Source organism: Rhagoletis zephyria, unplaced genomic scaffold, assembly GCF_001687245.7.
Source record: "Rhagoletis zephyria isolate East Lansing unplaced genomic scaffold, Rhagoletis_zephyria_1.1 Rzeph_scaffold_04894, whole genome shotgun sequence".
Lineage (NCBI taxonomy): Eukaryota > Metazoa > Arthropoda > Insecta > Diptera > Tephritidae > Rhagoletis > Rhagoletis zephyria.
In genome coordinates, this window is record NW_016161977.1 from 8,113 (window position 1) to 31,409 (window position 23,297).

Consider the following 23,297-nt stretch of genomic DNA (forward strand, 5'->3'; position numbering starts at 1 on the left):
CACGCACACTACTAGCTGGTTAGTTAAATTTACGAAACGTTCTTATTAATGGCCAATCGCTGCTAATGATCGTCCTGGTTAATGGCGATGATTATGTGAACGCTGCTGATAATAATCGCAAAATAATTCTAATTATAATTGAAAATAGTATTTAGTAAAATTGCACAGCCAATACGATTATTTTAGCATTGCTGAGGCAGACTTCCTGCAGCAGTTGTGTAAAGACTCAGCTTCAGTGACAACAACTGCAATTTTATTGAGAAAGGAGCGTGAATTTTGCAGCTGTTGTCGATGGCGATGTCGCTGTCGCTGTCTGTCTCTGCTGTGCTGTGCAAGTGGAAGTGCTACCAGCGAAATGCTGCTGCAGCTGGTATTGAAATATTAATTGAAAGTTTTAGTATTCCAATGCGTAGGTACATACGCGCTGACAAAAACAAACAGACAAAGCGCATAAATAGGTATGTATGCAAGTACTTATGTAAAAGTAGCTGTGTAAATGAAGTGCTAAGCAATTGAAAGTAGGTATTTACGACGAGTACCAAAGGCGGACAAAATCAAACGGAAACTTTAATAAGCTTAATTGCAGTCTAAATAATTAAATTTACAAAATGCAGAGATGAATGCGTAAAACTTTATGTAGCAGCAAGCGCAGGTGCCATTTAAGCGCTAATAAATTAACAAAAATTAAAATAAACAGAATTTTAAGAAAATGAAAACGAAAATTAAATACATAAATAAAATGCGACAAAATCACAAGTGACAAATTTGCTTGTTATATTTATAAAGAAAATTTACTTAATTAGTGTTTTTCATAGCGCTTCAAGTGGACATGCAAACGAACTGAAGAAGAACTCTTTGTGCAGACTTGACACTTCAGGCTTAAGTTTTAAAATACTAAGTAGCAGGTTGAAGAGTGGGTTAAAGTTTAGTTCAATAGAAAAAAAAAAAACTATGACACAGAATTTATGGATTATGATAAAATAAAAATTAGAAATAATAAAAATTAGAAGTAATAACAATTAACAATTTAGTTGTTATATTTTGGCGCCTCAACGAAATAATGGCCAAAAGTGAGCAACCTTGAGTGGTAGTTAAAGCCAAAAAAGTATTTCGCTCCTCCTCTACACAATTTTATTTTACTGTGGTTCTAAGCTTACAATTTTTGGTCCAAAATTCAATTTCGATTGCAAATACTTACCTACTATTCTAATTTTTTAAACTATTCTCCAAATAAAGCTTTTTTAAACTTTAAAGCTTCTTAACTGAATTTGTTTTTTGACCAGGTGGCAACCCTCTCTTGAAATGCTTTAAAAAAACAAAGCTTTCTTTCACATCTTTCATTTGAAATCCATATTAGATTAGATAATTCATTTGCCTTATTAATTAAAATTAATTGAACTCTTAAGCTAGAGGCAACCCTATTTAAATTAATTTCGATTAAATAATTAAACTAAATTTAATTTTGGAACAGGTGACAACCCTCTTTTAAATGTTTTCGAAATAATTTTTTCTTAAGCATAGTTTGAGATCCATATTTTATTATTCCTTAAAAGTGAGTAGGAATTTTAATCAACTGGCAACTCTCTATAAAATTATTTTCGAAAAAATATTTTTTAAGCCTACTTCATTTGACAACAATAAATATTGTAATATCTAAATATTTTATTTACTTATTTTTTTGATTATATTGACTTTTAAACAGGTGGCAATGCCCTTTAAAACTTCGTTCAAGGAAAAGGGCTTTTAAATTCCTTTCATTTGACATCTATATTGTGTAATATTTCAATTAACTTTTTGATTAAAAAAGTTTATTTTTTAAAGAAGTGGCAACACTCATAAATAAAATGTTTGAGAGTAACATTTTTGAACCTCTTACATATTCTGCACATATTGTAATACTTCATTTGATTCTTAAATAAAAATCAAATTTTTGCTTATAATGAAAAATATTAAAAATATCTTCTCTAATTTTTTTTTAAAGGGGTCAAAAAGACCCAAATTGGCAGGTGTTATACGACTGAAATACTTATTTCAAAAGTTCTCACTAAATTTTAAGTTTATTTATTTATACAATTACATATTTACATATTACATATGAAATTTACGCCGAAAAAGTGAGCGCTTTGAACCACTATAAAAAAAAAAAAAAAAATTATGATGAGGTGAAGCAAAGATTTACAGTATTTTGTCAGAAATCGTTCCTGTACACACAATTACAATATCTTCCGGACTAAATCTGACAATTTCTGCCTAAATCCTGTACATCTGCCGGTTAAAGGGATATACCAATTATTTCGTTGAGGCCCTGAAATGGCTTAGTTCCACAGTGTAATAAAACTCACAAAACTACAAAAAAAAATTTAAGGGCATTCACAGTTTGTCACAGAACAGTCATATTGTCATAAGTTCACAAATTTTACAATGATTAAAAATATCCTGCGCTTGTTTTGCATTAACCAAAAACATTTTCAGCCATTACAAAATTTACAATTTTATGACAATGTGACTCACTCAGACACCATGTGAATTCCCTTATTTTAAAAAACCACAACAATTTAAAAAACAAAAGTAAATATATTATTAAAAAAAAAAAATTTTGCTACAATTCGCTCTACATGAATAAGTGCATAAAATGACTGGTTTAAGTAATGATTGAAAGCAAATTTCAATGTATGTAAGTAAAATTTATTGTTTACACAAATCAAAACCTTGCTTTTGCCATTGATTGTAATTACTTACATACTTATTATTATTGATAGTGTTGTCGAGCAAAGTAAAATATGTATTTTAGCTTATAATTAAAAATGTGAACACAAAAATTTATGATAATAAACTTAAGTGTAATTGTAATAATGCGCTGTCATTATGTTCAATAAATTTAATGTTGCATTCACAAAGCAATTACTGATTTGCTTGAATAAAATCAAACAATGAAAGTTTTTATTATTTTTTTTTTTTGAGTTTCCACTTTGATGCGCTTTTCGTTTAATGGCTTCAATGATTTCGAAACTACAAATTCAGGGTAAGTAAAAGGAATTATGCTCGTATGTATGTACATATTAAATGAAAGGAAAAGCACAAAAAGGTAAAAACTTTTGTCCTGTGAAAAGTTATAGCACACATGTATTACAGTTTGTATGTATGTATATCGCGCAACACGGTATGAATCCACCGCCTTCTTGATAGCAGCCACTTCCGCGCGGACTACACTGCAGAGGTGCGGAAGTCTGAACTTAGTGCTGATTGAAAGCCCACCACAGAAGACCCCACCACCAATCCTGCCGTTCAGTTTCGATCGATCCGTAAACAAGTTCACCGCTCCCCCTCTTCAGAAGTTCCGCCCGTCCCAATGCTCCCTTGAGCCAAAGTGAACTAAGAAGAAACTCCTAGGCGCCATTTCGGGGGCACAGTAATCCGTGCGAATAGGGATGAAATCGAAGCCCCAAGAACTCCCTAGAGTATCCAGTCCTTACCTCGGTCAACCAATCGGTTTATTGTGTCTAAAAAACTCTTCATGCCGCGGAAATTTGGCCTGCTCCGCAGTGTCCCACTAATACCATTCAAAATAGCTGCGCTCTCACCTCCTATCCCAAAGAACAGCCCCTCGAGACTGAAGAGGGACCCTCCGGCAGAGGCCTCAATACTATCAAGCGCCATGAAAACGGTGTCAACGGCTTCAGCAGGCTGAGTATCATCAGCTTTTGGTCGCTCGGAGTCCTCGGTGCCCTCTAGCCAGATAACCCTACAGTTATGCGTCGAGAGGGATGGATTGCGGTACCGAAGTGTTTCGATCCTCGCCATAGAACTTCCTCTACTGCTTTATCCACGGCCACTACCTTGGCATCCTTCCGTAACTCAACACCAAAGAGACTACCACCTTTTATAGAGCCGCCGACCGTTCGTCGGCGCAGGTTTCCCTTGATCACAAATACAGCTGAGATGGTAGCCGCCACACGTTTGCACTCTTCGTGGGTGATAGCGCCGTCCTCCCTGCTACGGTTCATTACCCCTAGATCCACAGAGCTATCTAGATTAGAGATTTCGCTAAACGTAAGCTCCGTCCCCTTGCGCGGTTTTCGCGGTTGCTCTAGCGACCTTTGCCGCTTCGTAGCCGATAGCGTCGCAATCACGCCACCGGCTGCCTTCCTCTGTGCGGCTACCGCAGACTCCGCATCGCTGATCACCTTTTTCCCCACTCGGGCGTTCAAGCATTCTGATTGTTTATTTGATCAGCCCACTCACCACCGTTGCGGTCTAAAATTTTGTTGGCCATGCGATGGTCCGAATGCGCCTTCCTCGCAGCGGTTGCCTGCCATTTATACTTACTCTGGGTACCCTCCTGGAAGCTTCAAAGACCCACGGCGAGGGGTGATGGTGCTGGCGGTTCCGCCACGCACTACACCCCCAGATAATCCCTGCGATATCGCACAGGCAATATCCGCGATGAAGCTGGCTTCGATCTTCCTAAGACGCCGAATGAACAGGCCCTACTCATGTGCTTAGCGAGACACGAACTCACTTCCATAGGGTCCGGATAGATACAGCTTTGGTAACGACTCCGACAACCCTCCGCTGCTCGAAGGCCCCCGCGGTCTTAACCGAAGATGACTTCGCCTTCTCAACTTCGCCCCAACCGGGGTAGAGGCAGCTTCATATTTCGGCTCCAACGATCATCCGCTGCTCGGAATTTTCGAATTTTTAGATTTGTTGTTTTTTATGGCGAGGCGGTCGCAGTGGTATAAGTTGTGTAAGGGGGCAATTAACGGTCCACCAGAAAGGCCACCGTTAGACCCTAAGGCGACCCGGTGTCAGGAAGGCGACGTTATAATACAGACGGTCTGGTAAGCCCCTGGCTACAAACCTTCCAAGGTAAAGACGCAATTGGACTACCACCCACTCATTAGGACTGATCACGATTCGACTATGCCCCCGTACCAACGACAAGATGCCTGCCATAGCGAAAGCCGATTACAAATTACAGTAGTTCTTTTTCGTGCTGTGTATGCTTTTAGGACCCACTGTTTTTCAGAATCTTGCCGATGGAAATTTAGCGTAGCGGTTGTCAGAATCCCAATGTAGATATGTATATTTTATCTTTACCCTAATAGGAAAATATGAGAATATTATTAAAAATAATTTCTCTCAATTTTTTTTTATTTGTAGTACAGCCGCTTCTTTTGCAAAAGCATCAAAATATATGCACATAATAATAAAAAAAGTGAAAATAGGCAAAAATATTTTTGTATGAAATAGGAGCAGAAAATGATGTTACTCATACGCCATAGCGAGCATCCAAGTGTTGTTATTACAGTTTTCCCAGTTTTGTTAACTTTTCAATTAAGCTGTTGGTAAAATCGCGGCTACTGGCATTAAAGTCTCATGTTCGTAAAACATAAAATTAACTCAGTGTATTTTAAATGCGAGCATATGTAAGTATGTATGTATGTGTGGGTATATAACGGCATATCACTTACTCGTATTTACATATGTATATGTAGATATACTATACAAGTATTATTTAACCACCGAACATTTTATTAGAAATAACTACATAAAACTTAATTATTTGCATAATTTATTTGAATTCGTGTAAACGAAAAACAACAACTTTATTTTTCCAATACAATTATTTACTTGTACAATATCAATAACACAAATTTTTGACTGCATTGTTTTGAACAACACAACACGCAATTACTGCAACCAACTAAATGCATGTAAGTATGTAAACAAAAATAAAAATAGATATAGCATATAAAGTACAAATTTTTAGAAATTATTTAAATTATGTTTGAAATGCTCACTCTATTTTAAAATGACCTAAAAAAAGGAAACTCTTTTGAAAAAGTTGAATTAAGTTTAACTTACTCTAGTACATATGTATGTACATCTGTGCTTATTATGTAAAAAAAAACTAAAAAAATTATTTGGTGCTCACAATTTTCCAAATATTTGTCCAAGCTTCTCTTTTCATTTATGGTGTNTTTTTTTTTTTGGAAACGTCATAATTGTTTTATTTTCTATAAAAGTAGCAATTTTCAGGTAGCACAGAGAAAAAAAAAAATATTGTCTAAAAATTTAACATCCTAATGTACATACGTACATAAGTATGTATCGATTTCAAACCAGGCGAACTAGTTAGTTAATTCCCAGAGTAGGCAAATATAATGACAGACAGCGTACATTAAAAACTGAAACCATTGGGCGCGAAAATTTCAAAATGAGTTCACTTATTAGCGCATAGAGCGAATGGCAGGCAATCTCCATGAAAACATACAGCGGGGAAATCAAAATTAATGTGCCACAAATGAATCCAAATTAAGAGTCGAAATAATGCATGTATGTACCAATACACATATATGCACTTGTTTTCGTGTATAATAGATCATTTAATACCATAATGACGCGTGAATTGGAAACAGAGCTTCAATATCATTTTATGCAAACAAGTAATAAATTTGTGTATGTATGTATGTATGTACCTATGTGCTAATGCAAAAAGTCAAATTTGTATGTTAAAAACATGTTTGTGGAGTGATATTGGTTAAAAGCTTATTTGTAGCATAACCATTAGTATGAATAATTAACAAACAACTTTGCATAAAAATATTTTTTTCAACTGACACAATATACAGTGAATCATTAACGTACACTGACTATTATTGATATTTATAAAGCTGAAATTTTTTGTAGTGAAACTTCTTTGCATTCGGTTGGACTCTAATTCCAAACTATAAAGCGACACAAAAAGTTAGGTGATAGCGGGGTTATTGGACTCGATTAAAATTAAGATTTAGATCGAGATTCAGAGTAAAATTGAAAAAAAAAACCGGTTCATTATTATGCAGATAAATACTCGTATAAAATTAAAAAAAAATGCTTAGCTTCTAGATGTGCAATGAGGTGTTTTTTTTTTGCAGTAAAACTTGCCACCTATTAAAGAATTAAATTAAAATTATTTAATTTTCAATGTTTTGCAGATCTGCATCGGTCGTTCGAAATGTGGTGTCAAATTTTAGGGCTTGCCCTGTAAATGTTAACAAAGGTTTTATTTTATCGAAAAGAAATGAATTGAAATATGTGTCACAATGTGTGTGTCAGAAGGAAGAGGTTGAAGAATGTTTAGCATGAAAATATTTTCGAGAGGGCTGACACCTTGGGTTGCCCAGATATTTTAGTGATCGACTTTTACATAAACACATATAGTATTATCAACATAACAATTCATTAGTTTAAAACAAATCGAAGGTACTACGTATGTACATAAATTTGTACAGTTGTGTTCACAAAAATTGTAGTAAAATGTATTGACACATTTTGAAATTTTTTTCCTTCCTTACTTAATTTGAATTATTTATAAAAATATGTAAGTTGAAGTCTCAAACTTACTAGAAAATATATAAAAAAAAATTGAAAAAGTTAAAAAAATTTCCATCAAAATATCAACTTTTTCATCTGAATTTTTGAAAAAAATTTGGAGTACACAGTTTTGTAGCCCATTCAGTTTCAATGGAAGACACCAGCTCGAGTCAGAATTTGTTTGCTTATTTTAAGCTACAAATATAAACATATAAAACATACACATTAAAATGTTCACTGAAAGGTGTGTAATACCGAATTATCGCTAAACGAATTTTCGAGTACGAATTAAATTGAATAGTTTTAAATGTGTCTGTGCAAGTAAAATTACAGGTGGTCGAACATCAAAAATCAAAGTAAAGCTACATACATATACATATATATCATAACCAAGAGTCGGTAGTGTGCGCCTTTTCCAAATTTTTAGAACTTCCAGAATTTCTAGAAGTTTTGGAGAACGAAAAATGACACTAAAGATGGCACAACGCCGAAACCGGTTTGTCTCCAAACCAAATTTGACAAGGGATGACGGAAATTCATTCCAAAATACATCATACATCCACCCTGTCGGAAACAACAACAAACAAAAAGTAAAGGCTTTGTTGTATTTTAATTTTTTTAATTTTTTTTGAATTGCAATGCCACTTTTTTCACATCACCAGAAGAGTTTAAATCTCAATGTATATACATATATTCCCCCTAGTGGAGCATAGTAATACATAAAATTAAAATTTCCATAAATTGGTTTAATTAAGTGAAATTGCCATGCCTTACTATCAAAACAGCAGCGCCTGCAAAAATAAAAAATCCAAAATATTCCACGAAAAGAGCGTTTAATGTAAAAATATCACGCTTATAAATATTTAATATTAATTACTACACACACACACACATGCATACACACAAACCATGCAGGTGGCTTTTTAATTGCATGTCTATGTTGACACATAAAAGTTAAGGTGGTTTTAATATAAATGTAATAAAATGGTAATTAAAAAGCTGAAAGTAAATTGGCGATTTAAATAAATATATCCTGAGATAATTTTATATTAAATTTAATTATGTAAATAAAGGTGGTGGGCAAAAATAGACAACTGACTATTATTTATTTCCGCTCCTGAGTGAAGAGCAGTCTCCCATAGTGCTTGTTTTTATTTTCATCGAATTTAAAATCACCCATTACCGATTAAAAAAGTTCTTAATTAAAAAAAAAATAAATAAAACGAAAATGCGCTTTTATTTAATTTTATCTTTTTAAGTAAATAGAATTAGGAGGACGAAATTCGAGGATGGTTCTTGGGTATATTAGTTCTTAATGTATATTTTTTTCCAAAATAAGTATTGCAAACTTTCAAGGACATTCAAAGATACAATTTTAAAAGGAAATTTTCAATACCTATATCTTATTACATTAAACGAGCAATTATATATACATACATATATCCATAGGGTTCTCTGAAACTGCTCCAACGATTTTGATGAAATTTTGTAAACAGGTAATATTTTGGATTTTAAGGTTATATGAATAGGCACTACCTCCGAGAAGACTCGTATAAGGTTGCCACCTGTTCGAACCTAGTTACAAATTAATTAAAGCATCATAATATGGGTATCCAATGAAAGGTATTTTAAAGATCCGTAATTCAAAAATATTTTTAACAGGGTTGCCTCCTATTTTGAATCGCATATTTATTTAATTTTTTGTTTAGCAAAAAAAGGTTGGTTCATGGGTACCAAGTGAAGGTTCTTAAACAATTCTTTCCATATATACAAAATATTATCTCTTAGGATAATAGATTAAGGTTGCCACTTATTTTCGATTCGACACAATTTATCTAAAACATCGCAATATGGATATCAAATAAAAGGTATTGTTGAGAACTTTGGTCAGAAAATATTTTCCATCAGTGTTGCCATGCTTCTATGTAATCCATATTTTTATTTTGTTAATTTCAATCAGCATTTTTTTTTAAGTATACACAGTACATATACGCTCAAGATACATATGTGCCATTCATTTCAGCGTTTTTCGGGATAGGGTTGCCACCTAATTTTTTTTTTTTTCAAAATATTTTTTTAAAGCTATCCTAATCTTGAAAACGTTAAATAGTATATGCACTCCGGGCAAAGCTCGATCAATCTGGTACTTCGGAAATATGCACCAAAAAATTTAATATTTTTTTAATTTTACAGGATTTTCTCTTTTATTTGATACCCACAATCTATTTCTACGTTACTCTGAAATTTTTTAATAATTTTTTGAAATAATCATATTTTTGAAATTTTAAAGTCCTAAACTTTCATACCGTTCTCATTAGCCTCCAACTTGTCCAGCCCTGGTATATTACATAAATGGGTTGAGTTCGGCTACCAGGAATTTCTGAAATGTCTTAATGCGATTACTCTATATGTACATATACATGTATCTAAAAAGATCTAAACAATAACCAACCTGCATTTCTCGCATAAGTTCGCCAAAAAAACAAAATGAAACAAAACCAATTGGATGAACAGTAAAGACATTTTTAATACACATATCTACTATATTTATATTTGAGGAATAGTTTGACGTTGACTCGACGAAGTGGTTTGGAAAATAGCAAATAATACATATACACATACAATACAGATAATAACAAAAAATATATATGGAAATAGAATTATGTGCATTGGTAAAATTATAATAAGTTCTATCAAATAAAAGTAATTACTAGCGATTCTCGTTGCTTAAACTAACAAACGATAAATCAAACAAAACAATTCAACTTTGCTAAAATAATCAACATTACAGCTAACAAATATTATTTATAATTAAATAGAAATACTTTGCTGTTTTACCCGAATAAATGTATGTTTGTATGTAATTTTTCTCAGCCATGTAAACACAAAAACGGATATGGAACTTATTTGTTGAAATTTTTTTTTTGCCTTTATTTAATATCACTCTTTTCATACACATATACATACATACACATATATGTATGTATATAAATTTAACTATGTATGTACATATGTATGTGGCATTCAATGCTTTTTAACTGCAAATCATGTAGCATCATCCTTATCCATACGATCCTCTGATATACTCGATCGCTTGCCATTAGCGTGGTGTTGTTGTTTAACTTCGTCTTGACTGGAGACAGTGATCTTTGAATTACTCAGATCGGTTTCTTCGGGTATCACTTTGGTAGTATCTTGATCCTAAGTGAAAGCGAGAGGAAAGAGAAATACATTTTGAGTTATTGATAGGCGTTAAGCTTTTTGTTGTATTCAATAATGCACATGCACTTGAAATTGTACAAATGTTACAAACAATGTGTCTGTAAATATAAATGCAACATATTACAGGGGGGAACTTGAAAAAGGGAATACGAATTTAAAGTACTATCTACATATGTACGTAGTATATATATTTATGTACAGAGGGCGGAATAAAAAGTCCACATTCCGGTCAAGCAGTTGGCATGGCACACAATCAATGTTAATTTTAATTATATCTTGTTCATAACAGATTATACATACAAATATGCATTTGCGCACATTAGGGTGTATCTGCCTCCGAACAAAAAAAAAAACGGTTCCGTTTATCCATCGGAAATATAAAATGTGTTATATTTAAGACTTTCGACAAAATATTTCGAAAAAATATAAGGAATTTAGTTAGCTGGAACTATTTGAAAGTACATCCAAAATTCGTGTTTTTCATAAATGAAATTAGTTTTTGAAAATACTTTTTCTACAAAATAACCTTAGATGATATTAGAGTTTAAGCTTAAAAAGTCTGCATAAAAATGTTACAAATTTTTATTAGCGGTATCAAAATCTTAATATTTTTGCGAAATATTTTGACGGAAGTCTTAAAATATAATACATTTTATAATTCCGGTAAAAAAAGCCGCAATTTTTTTTGATAATCCAACCTAATGTACATAGATTTGTTTAAATTCATTGTTATGTGCCTTATATTCTAAGAATTTTTTAATTACTCTGTTTTATTTAGTATCACGAATAGGTTCAAATTAATAAATAACGAGTTCATGCAAACATATTTCCAAATATGGCAGTTTTTATTCACAAATTAAAAAAATGTTTGCAAATATTTACAATGTACTCAATTAGCGAGCTACAAGTATTATGACTAAGAAAATCTAGTTTCAGTTATGTTAAGAACCACCAAGTGAACGCTTTGTATTCGGTTGCTGTTGAAGAGCTTAACACCTTACCTTCTACTTGCCTCATGAGGCTCAACTAGCCTCACCTTAATTCACCTCAACTCAACTCAATCCACCTCACCTAATCTGCGCTCAGCGAAGCAAATCACAAATCGATTTTATTTCTGAAAATACCGAAATAGCCTCGAATAACCCGAAACAGTCTCGGAAATCGATAACTATTCCCAAAACCCGAAATAGTCCTGAAAATAGTGAAGTAGTCTCGACGATTGCGAAATAGCGCCTACAATCCTGAGATAGTTCTGAAAGCCCTATATAGTCTGGAAAATCTTAAAATAGTATCGAGAAACCCGATAATTCCGAAATAGTCTTGAAAATCCCTAACTAGACCTGAGGATGCCGAAGACCTTAAAAATCCTGAAATAGTCCCGAAAATAAAGAATAAGCCCCAAAGACCCGAATATCCCGAGGTAACTCTGAAAGTATCGATATAGTTTCGAAAATCTCGAAATATTCTTGAGAACCCCAAAACTACGAAATTCCTGATATAGTCCCGCCATTCCCGAAGAGGCGTCGACATCACAAATGGTTTCGAGAATCTCGATAATTTTTTATAAAGATATAGTTCATACTACTCCAAAAAAAAGGAATGAAAAATAAAATCTCTAAACTTTGTGGAAAACTCAGGAAAATTCAATAAAAAAATAAAAAATCTAAGTATGCATTTTTATAGCCCATTCAATTTTAGTATAACAATTGCATTAGATAAGGATTAGGGCTTTGAGCCACCTAACAGTAGTAAGGGACTTTATTTTTACGAATCTCGAAACTCCCGCGATTGTCCCGAGAATCCCGAATTAGTCTTGAAAATAATAAAGAAGACCGAGAAACCCGAAAATCTTGAAAATCCCGAAATAGTTCCGCAAATCCAGAAGAAGTCCCTAGACCCGAATATCCCGAAATTCTTAATCTTTTAATTAGGTATACGTGCATTTGCCCGTGTGTATGCCTGAGCATTGTAAAGCCGTACTACATTTATGTACATAGTTACAAATCCCCAATACCAATACACTTGTACTCATTTTAGTGCTTCAACAGCTTTAATAACTAACTGTTGTGGCGGAACGTTTTCTGTATGATCAGTCACCACTTTTAAATTACTCATACCAGCACATACGTACAAAGCAGCCCAGTACGAAAACAACACCAGAGGTTATGAAAGTCGCCTAAAAAGCATAGAAGTCATTCATTACCGATCACTGATGTTTCCAAAGAGGCATTAATATATTTTCTCGAAAAAGTTAAAATTTTGAATAGAAAGTATAAAATCCCTGCACTAGTCTTCCCACTTAGAGATATCTGACAAGGTCAAGTACTTAGGCTTGATCTTCGACAGGAAACTGTAATGGAGGCCGAACATCGAGGAAAAGCAAGGAAGGCATCAGTGGCCTTATGCTGTTGTAGGTGAGCTATTAAACGGAGGTGGGGCTTTACGAAACCATAGTCAACCCCATTTTGTTTTATGGAACTCACTTCAGAAGGCTGCACTAGCTAAGAATTCGTGCGCCTACGCCGGTCTGCTTTAATTGGTATTAGTGCGGCACTATGGACCACCCCAATTTTGTCACTTAACGTAATGCTGTGAATTACTGCAAAGCGAACCGCTATTAGACTCAGGTAAGCCAATTGGTTGACCGGCTTAAAGACGGAAAACTCTGGAGTTCTGGGTCTTCGCTTTCAGCCCTGATCGCTCTGATTACTACACCACCGAAATGACTGCTAGAAGCTCCTTCTATGCCAAATCTCCAGGCCGGATTGGGCTGGGCATAATTTCAGGAGAGAGGGAGCAGTGTAGTTCATCACGGATTAATCGAAACATGACGGCAGGTTTGGCGAAGGGGTCTTCTGCCGAGAGTTTTCCATCAGTACTAAGTTCAGGATTCAGGACTAAGGGATTGTATTTCAGGCAGAAGTTGATGCCATTAAGGGGGCAGTATATTCACTGCTTAGGAGTGTGATGACTTTTTAGGGAGGTGGGTGTTTATACTGATAGGCAAGCAGCTATTAGGGCCTTAAGTTTATTGGAGGCGCGCTCTAATTTAGTTAAAGAATGTCTGTCCTCTCTTTCAGTTGCGTCGGAATAGACCTGTATTAGGTTTATATGGGTTCCGAGTCACAGTGACATTGCGGAGAACTTTGTGGCAGTTTCTAGGGTACTCTTTTAATGTTATTGCTGGATAAGGAGCGGCTGGGTGTGCTGTCCAATCGGTATCAATTCAGCAAGACCCGGAAGATGACGAGATGGACTCACCTGAACACTAGCTTTTTAAGTGTCCAGCTATCGCGAGGCTAAGATTGAAATACTTTGACTCGCAAACCCGTAATAGCCTCGAGGAGCTCTAGGGCATTGAGATTAGCAGAATTCATAATTATATAATCAGCTCGAAGAGTTTTATCGATTAAGTATTGGGTGTTGTTAAAAATGTGCTACCAAAGTGAGTTCCCATTGTTCTTGGTGAACAATTTTCAACTGGGTACAAAAATTCGTCCATAAATCACATTGAGGTTGCATATTTGTTCAACTCCAAATAAATTGCGTAGAAACAAATAATATCGAAATTCATATAAATACTATTTGCATATGTGTGTAAAATAAAATTCATAGTCATACACCAATGCGTATGAGTTTTGAAGTATATTTGAGTGCAGGCATGAGTGCATATGCATTTACCTATGCTCATATAGGCATAAATATACATACATATATTCATGCGTGTGTAATTTCTTTGCTCAGCAGTAGTGGCATAGTCAAACTGCAATATGCGCAATTGAGCAGCTGCATTAATGTATGATTGCATACAAAGTGGAAAATATCAAGCGCTGATGCAAATCGAAATAAACAGACACCTACACATACACATCATTCATATGCATATGCATATACATATTTTTGAGTAGGTACTGTCATATCCACAAGTGAATACAAAATACATACCCATCCTCAAGCTTATATGCAACTTATAAAATATGGCACAGGCAAAGTGCAACGCCATAGCATACCGCAGTGGCGGAAGTGCCTATATTCAATGTTGGTATATCTGTATGTATTTATGTATGTGTGCATGTGTAAGTAAAGTGTGTAGTAAAAGTGTTTGGTTGGCGAAATGGAAATCTCATTCATTCGCTTGATTGGTTGCATTTCTGATATTGAAGGATATCTATGCTGTAGAAGGAAGGAAAAGTAATTGCATTTGATATACAGCACAATAAGGCAGTTATGTATATGTAGGTATTAGAGTCCAGCGCAATTGTATTTGCCGCATTTCATTCAATAAGTACTCCTTGCATTGTACTCTACTCCCAACACATTGTTACTTTTTTTCCGCATACATACACTACTTGGCGTTGAGAGAGTAAATAATTGACGTACTTGCTATTACTCCACCAAAGTACGTACTCTACTTTCCCTCATCGCGTACGAGAGATATTTGCTGCTGCCAAAAGGGAGTAGCAAATCTACTCTCTGTATACTTGTAGTACGGTAAGTACTTGCGTATTAAATTTCAATTCTGGTTGTTAGCCTACTAGTTGATATCGTTTGCAGCGCTGGTCAGTGAAATTGAAAGAGTAAAAATAGAATATGGAAATCGACGATGTAAGGAAATGTTTACGGCCTTATTTATAAAAAATAACGTAGATTTAGACAGTTGTTTAATGTGACATTTACATAAAACTTTTGTATTCAAGCAGCTTTTTAAATCTATGTGTGTACTTAAATTTTTATGAAAGTATTATTTCTCGTCTCTAATTTTCTATAAAACTATTTGCAGTCATTAACCAACAAATAAGTTGTCAAAAACAATAACTTAAGCAATGCTGCTATACGAAATAAAATTATTAGTAGCAAATCAAAATTTTGAAAAGTGCCGATTTTCACATTCGATAGTTGGACATGGTAGCGACGAGATGTACGAGCATTTTTTTCTTAAGAGCTGCATACTGATTTAAGAAATTTTTTATAGAAGAAAATTTATTTTCCATTTATTGTGCGTAATTCTATATGAATTTTTAGTTTTTCTTGAGAGCCTTTACAAATAAAAAAAATTTCGGAATATGTACATACATATGTACATACATACGCAGCCATATAACTTGATTTCAAGAGAAACGAATTTTCATTTGGCACGTTCAGAAGGCGAAACAGCTCAGTAACTGGTGCGATTGCACCTTCTGAACGCGTTGTTGCGTACTTCTGATCAACTGAATAGTTGCGTGTTAGATGATCGTAATATTTTTCTGATCATTTGAGACAACATGTTGGTGTGTACCTTTGAGAGTTGAATTTGACAGCTAATGTATGAAGTCGTTCAAAAGACGCATAACGATCACTGATTTTTGTTTAGCAACGGTTGCGCTCAACTGCTGCGCCTTCTGAACCTACCTATTGATAACTTTTTTTTTTTTGATAACACTGCGACAGCTCAAATTGGTATTGAGTAAACCCAAATGCAAGATAGAGTTTTTGAATTTCATTGAGTTTTTTAATAAATACTGAAATTAGAGGTGTATGAATGGCGAAAGAAAAACTTCATCCGATTTTTTTTAAATCGAAACTACATTTTAACATATGTACATATGTCCATGCATACATAAATATATTTAATATGAACCCATGGTTTCAATTCTACGCATATCGTCAGGGTTTTCCTCACAACTTGGTTTTGCTGCAGTGAAGCGACAGAACATACGTACCCTGCAAAAAATGCGACTAATCCGGGATGACTCCGGGAGCAATCGCAAAGGAACATGCGACTAATACCACATTTGATCTCTTTATATGGAATGAACTGTTCGCTTTTGTTCGAGCATGTCCTATGAAGAGACTAATTGTTCACCTTTATACCCGAACGGGTATAAAAAGCGACTATTCACTTTTAAAAAATAAAAATAAAAATTTGCGCCAGCTGAGATTCGAACCGGGGTGCTCAGTTTTGTTAGGCGAATACTCTCTCTGTGTGCCAACGCCGCACATGAAATTTCATTTACTCAGTGCGTACATATAATTAAATCGTTAATAGTACCCGTTAGAGATGAGTCGGGGACTAATTGATCTCCAATTATACCCATAAGGGATGAGTCGAGACTAATTAACCTCCATTAGTACCCGAATGAGACTAGTTGGGACTAATTAATACCCAATTGTACCCGATTGAGAGTAATCCCGGAATACTCTCTTTAGAGATTAGTCGCACAATTTTTTGCAGGGTATCTATGCACATACGTATCTATGCACATACGTATCTATGCACATACGTATCTATGCACATACATATCTATGCACATACGTATCTATGCACATACGTATCTATGCACATACATACATATGTACTTAGGTATGTACATATATCAGCATTTTAGTTGAAAGTACGTTTTGCTCGTCGCTCTCTTCATCGCTCCACTACATTCCTGTCCTTAGTTTTTTTCAGATACCACAAATGCGCGATCCAGAAAATTCTTCTATCATTCTTGCCACAAATGTATGTTTTCTTCGAAAATACTCAAGTACTACCAGTAGAGTACTCTACTGTCAAATACCTTTTACTCGCAGTATTTGCGGAAGGCAAAGTAAATACTCTACGCGTGTTGCTATTGATCGGTAATTTACGTACGCTTGCTGAAACTGGTTTATGCTTACTCACAATTGACCCGAACGATGAAAGTAGGGGATGGAAAGTATTTGCGCGGCGATCGGATGTCTTGTTGGGCCGTTTAAATGGAATTGCGCAGGAGTCTAGTAGGTATGTATGTAGTCTGTACATTCGGATGGTTCTTCAAAATATCACAACATCAAGGGGCACACTTTTTTGTTCTGCGTAAAAAAACAATGCATTCACTAAAATTTCAAAACTTTAAGTACATTTTTAGGGGGTTGCGTGGTGTTGGAAAAATTAAAATATTAAAAAAAAAAAATTGAGTTTATGAAACTATATGAGCAAGTTTCAATACGCTCAGTTATATAATTTTTTTAAAAACGAGTTAATAAACTTATATGAATAAGTTTCAATGCCCTGCATTATAGCTGGGCAAAGTAAAATTTTTTTTCGAATTTTTGCGATCAAAAAAAGTTTCAAACCGTAGTTTAAATTAAAATTTTTGTTTCGAATTTTTATAGTTTTTTAAATCGTGGGAACTTATATGAATAAGTTTCAATGCGCTGAATTGTGGCTGATCAAAGCAAATTTTTTTTTTTTTTTAATTTTGGCGATTTTCAAAAAATTTTAATTTTTTAAATAAAATTTGTTTTATTTTTTAAATTTTGTGAATGTCTTAGTTTTATACTTAAAGGAAATTAAAGGGGTGCCTTATACAAAATTTATAAGTCAACTACAAAAATTTTAAATCGAGTTCTTTACTTTACATATATGAATAAGCTCCAATACGCTGCGAATTTTAGCGAATACGTAAAGTTTTTTTCAAAATTTTTTGTTACTTATTTTCGTGTGTCTTTATATTTACGCGTATAAGAAAATATAGGGTTGCGGACCCATACAAAATTTAGAAGTGAATTTCAAGAAACAAAGCATTTAATCGAGTTAATATGAACTTCAATATATTGAGATGATCAGTGATCACCGTGAAAGGGGGTCGATAAAAAAAAATCGACCCCTAAAAATTTGTTTACAATTTTGAAACTTTCGTGGATGTCTTGTATATTCTGTACGTAAAACAAAATAAACGGTGTTGATATTTTTAAAGACCACCCTAATGACACATGACATGTAAAAGCACTCAGATAACCTACAAATGAAAAGTTGGCTTCAATAGCAATATTAAATAGCAATTAAAGTCAGAAATTAAGCAATTTGATTGCATCAAAAGCGTACATCATTGCTAGACTTTGCCCCCATACTAAATGTGAAGCTTTCTAAAAGCTCAATTAGTCTAGACTTAATTTCAGTAACTTCAATATTTTGGCCAACCTGTTATATGAGAAACTGTGTTGACGGTTAGTTAGAACTTAACTTACCGTAAGCAACTTAAGAACCTGTAGATTTTAGATTCTTAAATTACGGCCCTACGGAAATTGAGAGCGGCGAGAGAATCAGGCTTGCCAGACTCTTGTTTTTGTATTACTTTAAAATAAATGAACGCAAACAATTTTGTTTGCATGCATTTTCTTGATGTGGCGTTTTAGTCGGCGAACTGTTAAACAGTTGAAATAGGAAATGCGAAAACAAAATATTTCCGCTCTTGGCTTAAGTTGACGTGTTGAGTAATCATTGATGATTTTTTATGGTAAGTTAAATTAATTTAAGTTTAGACTAACTGAGCTTTAAAGGACAAGAAATATAAGAACAAATTTTAGAAATTTGCACCGAATTATTTGCATTGGCATAACAGGGGCGATGAAGACTTGCAGGGCAATTCTGGCAACTGTCCTTCAACTCACCACAATCTTTGTTAAGACAAAAGTATTTCGTTAGACAATTGTCAATTCTGGCAACTGTCTTGAAAGCTATTTACCGTATTTCGAAATACTATTGGAAAAATGTGCTAACGAGGAGGCCTTAGCGTGCGTTCACGCAGAAAGCCGAGCACTGCCGAGCGAAGAAAGGTGGAGCGAAGCGAAGCTCCGGGTGTTCACACTGAACGAAGAGGAGCAAAGCTTTTCTCATGAACTCGGCTGCAAAGAGACCACAACACTTACCGTCAATTAAAAGACGCCAAAATATTTGCTCAATTTTGTTCAAAAAATTAGTTGAAAAATTAGTTTTTGTTTGAAAATACTAATATCTTATTTGCAACACCGTCATGAATCTGAAAACTTTAATAGAAAATTTAAAATCAAAACTGCTTTACTTTCAACTTCAAAACGCTTGCTGTATGAACACTTTCATATACCTACAGCAGTTTGAAAACTTCAATAAGCTCGGCACGGCTCCGCTGGGCTCGGCTTCGTTTTATGTGTGAACGCACTTTTAGCGTGCAGCTGTTCGCCATGTAGCAATAAATTTTTTAAAAATCATATTATATTAAAAAAAATTAATAATAAGTATTAAAAATCAAAAGAAAATGCAATTGAAAATTTAAATGAAAATAGAGTAAGAATAAATAAAAATATTTTTAAAAATTAAATGAAACTGAGCATATATATATTTTTTTTCTTTTTATAACAATGAAATCTAAAAATTAAATTAGGAAAAGAAAAAAAGAAATCAAAAAGAAGGAAATTGTAATAACAAATTAAATAGAATATAAAGAAATTTTATTTAAAACAAAATCTAAAAATAGAAAATTTTATTTAAATGAGACAAAAAAAATGTCCTAAAAAGTAAATGAAATAAAATTTTTATTTTTTCTTTTTAAAACAATAAAGTCTAAAAATTAAAAGAAAATAAAGTGAATAGAAGGAAATCAAGTAGAAGTAAAAAATGAAAATAAATAAATAAAATATGTTGCTAAAAATTGTATGAAACTAAAAAATATTTATCTTTATTAGGGCAATTTTTTCAAGAAACATTTAATATAAGGCTCACTTTATATTCAAAGGTAGCTTTAAATGTATACATATCTATGTCTGAAGTAAAGCATTTCTATTATCGGTTTTTGACGTATGTATGTTCTTGGTTGTAAACCAATGTAACCTTTAAATATAAAGTGAGCTTCAAAGTTAAAGGTTGCATAAGAAAACGGCCCTTAGGCAATAAAATCAAAAAAGTAAGAAAAAAAACTAAAAAAAAAAGAATTTTAATTTCAAAAAGAAAAAAAATCAAATTCCTAAAAATTAAATGAAATAGAAAAACTATATCCTTTTTAAAAGAATAGCATCTAAAAATTAATACAAAATTAAATTAAAAAAAGGTAAAATTAAGTTAAAAAAGAAAACAAATACATAAAATAAGTTTCTAAAAATTAAGCAAAACTAAAACTTGTAAATTTTTCGGTTGAAAACATTAAAATTAAAAAAAGAAAAAGAGGACTCGAACTCAGATCACTCGAATTGCACACCAGTGCTCTGCTCACTTGGGCATTGCGACTGTCGGAGCGACGCGAGCTACATAAATGATATGCAAGTAATTTCTCTCAAAATAGTTTTTCACCACGAGTGGTGAATGAGAGAGCTTTTAGACTTTTATACAAGAATAAGAAAAGCCTTTTGTACTATCTTTCCAGCCCATCTGTCCTTCATTTTCCTTACGCAAAACCTTTTAGATACCATGTTATCCAGAATTGCCCCGTTGCTCTGCTGATGCGCTCTTACTTTTCGACTTTACTTTTCATGAGAGCTGGATACTAAGCTAATCTCAAGATTGTAACTCCAACTCAGGTCGAAAACCGTGACTTTAGAGTAAAACTTCCAAATCTTTTTTCCTTCTCAGGTCAAAAATATTTCGTGGTCATATTTGCAATTTTTTTCTGAAAGTTTTTAGAATAAGTAAAAAATAGGTAATAATAAGATAAAAATTAAATAATAATAAGAAGATAGGCGCTCTCACAATATGTTGCCATTTGCACGAGCTTCTCCCCCGATTTTTTGCCGTGCGCCTTGATGTTGTCTTCTAGAAAATTATCCGCCGGAAAATTTCACTAGAGTTATTCTCAGAAGAAATCTTTATACAAAGGACGCAAAATTCCACAGAAAAAAAAAACAAATATGCCCCTTTCATATGCCATTCATCTAACCATTGCGATGTTTCTTTATCAAAAATGCTAATCCGGCAAATGGTTTTCTAGAGTATTTTAACCCTCCAACGACCACCCAAATGCCATTTTAAATAGACTTACCGAAAAATGTGGTCAAACCGACCCTTTCGTGAGAAAGCTAATGGGTAAAAATTGTCTGCAAAATTATTCCTTGTGAAATTTTACTATATGCACCCAAACTACATATTTCGTTCCGATATGAATTGCAAACTTAATATAGCCATAAAAAACCACTTGAGGTAGTTTTACTGTACGGCTCTAAGTCTTTTAACAAGGGATGGCATCATTCCGCCCCCCGAAAATTTAATTTAAAATTTATTCAGACTTCTAGTAATGTTTAATTGATACTTAACAGCTATAAAATAATTGTGTGATAATTTTTTTTATTAGACATTTGCGAAATCTCCGCTTAAAATCAGCATGGTTAGGGATTGATAAAATTCAATTTATTCTTATAGCGTAAGCTGAAATAAATTAACACTACAGGAACCCCAAATATGGCATATCACATAGAGCCCTTTGTTATAAAATACTTCAAATGAAAATTTCGCACCAAACACAATCTGGTTTTTGCACCTCCAAACACGCACGAAATAGCAAAGTTGCTTTTTAAAGAAGAAAAAAACTTGACGCTTTCATAAAAACGAAGTCAAGTGTGCTCAAGAAGACAACGCACCAACGCGAAACGCTTTCTCAAGTGCACTCTAAAAAACGCTTTGTTGCAAAAGAAGTCGAGTATGGCGTGTGTGTTTGTATGTACAAACAAATATATACTAGACTGTACTACCTTAAAGCCAAACAAAAAAATATCGAAAGATGAAAAATCTTTTGTATCTCTTCAAGAGAGAGTCCCTAACCCAGTGTGGCCCAGATACCTCCGGCTTTCCTAATGAATCCTAAAAAGGCCTTGGTTAGCGAAGCTCTTATAAAAACTATTCGACCGCTCGACCAATGAAGATTTAAAATGAATCCATTTTTTTTTTCAAGCCAAAGCCGAACAGTGGCTGCTTGGCTACCTGAAAATATAACTAACTAGAAAGGCGCCCTTCAAGCCGTCGTTAGAAAGTCGAAGTTTCAGCTATCTCGTGGCTGCTGTTTGCTGGATAAAAATATGGAGAGGAGTCCATCCCAGAAGCGACTCCGGAGCCGCAGCTGAGCACGTTCTTATAGATCCAGTGAGGGGTAGGCATGTCAATTTTTGCAGTTTGTTAAGAAGAAATTATAAAATTTTTTTACAGAGCCTTCTGTTACGGATACATAAGACACAATCGGACGGACGATCATACGGTAGAGCCACAGGACTTGTTCAGGATCATTTCGGAACAATTTCGGGAACTTTTCGGATTCATTTCGAGACTCGTTAGAAAGCAGTTCGGGAGTAGTTCTGGACTAATTCGGAAGGAGTCCCTAAAAAGTACCAAAATGTGCCGAAATAGTACCGGAAATTTCTGAACTACATATATATATTCCTGTACTTTAAGATATAATAAAGTCTCTCACTCTTAACTATGATGAAAAGACTTTTATAATAGGGATATTATTGATCCGTTACATTGTGTTGAAACAACAACAAATTATCCAATCATGCTATTTAAGCACCATTCTAGACAGTATACAGCGGATCGAGAATACCACTAATGTAAATGTAAAAACAAAAGTCGTTGAAGACTTAAAACAAGTATCTCGCTGATAACTATTATGAAAATACGTTTAAAAGGAGGGATGTTAGATCATAACAAACTGCCGATAAACGTAAAAAATTATAAAATTAGTTTATCGCGTTATATGAATACCCCCAATGTAAGTCTTCGAATATTAGTTGTATGTACATAGATGTTTAGAAAACTTTTTATCTTACTATAATAATTATTAATTTATTTTTATTCTTTTCTCTTATAACAGTTATGTCTCTGAGTAAAAATTTCGAAATTAAACTTCAAATATAAATTCGACTCAGGGGTATACGGTAAACTTTTTTCCGACCCGCTCTAATGTACACACATACATACATATTTATGTACGTACATACCAGTAAATATTTTTGTATAGGCACTCGAAAAG

At 33.8% G+C, this 23,297-nt stretch overlaps 1 protein-coding gene across 1 annotated transcript in view; it reads right to left on the reverse strand.

The window, feature by feature from the left end:
• Positions 1–10,297: 10,297 nt before the first annotated feature.
• LOC108371334 (uncharacterized) overlaps positions 10,298–23,297 on the reverse strand; it is a 28,243-nt gene continuing 15,243 nt past the window's right edge. Inside the window, exon 6 of the mRNA XM_017626883.1 lies at positions 10,298–10,560. Coding sequence (XP_017482372.1) covers positions 10,405–10,560 — 156 coding nt within the window. The 3' untranslated portion in view covers positions 10,298–10,404. The remainder of the gene's footprint in view (positions 10,561–23,297) is intronic.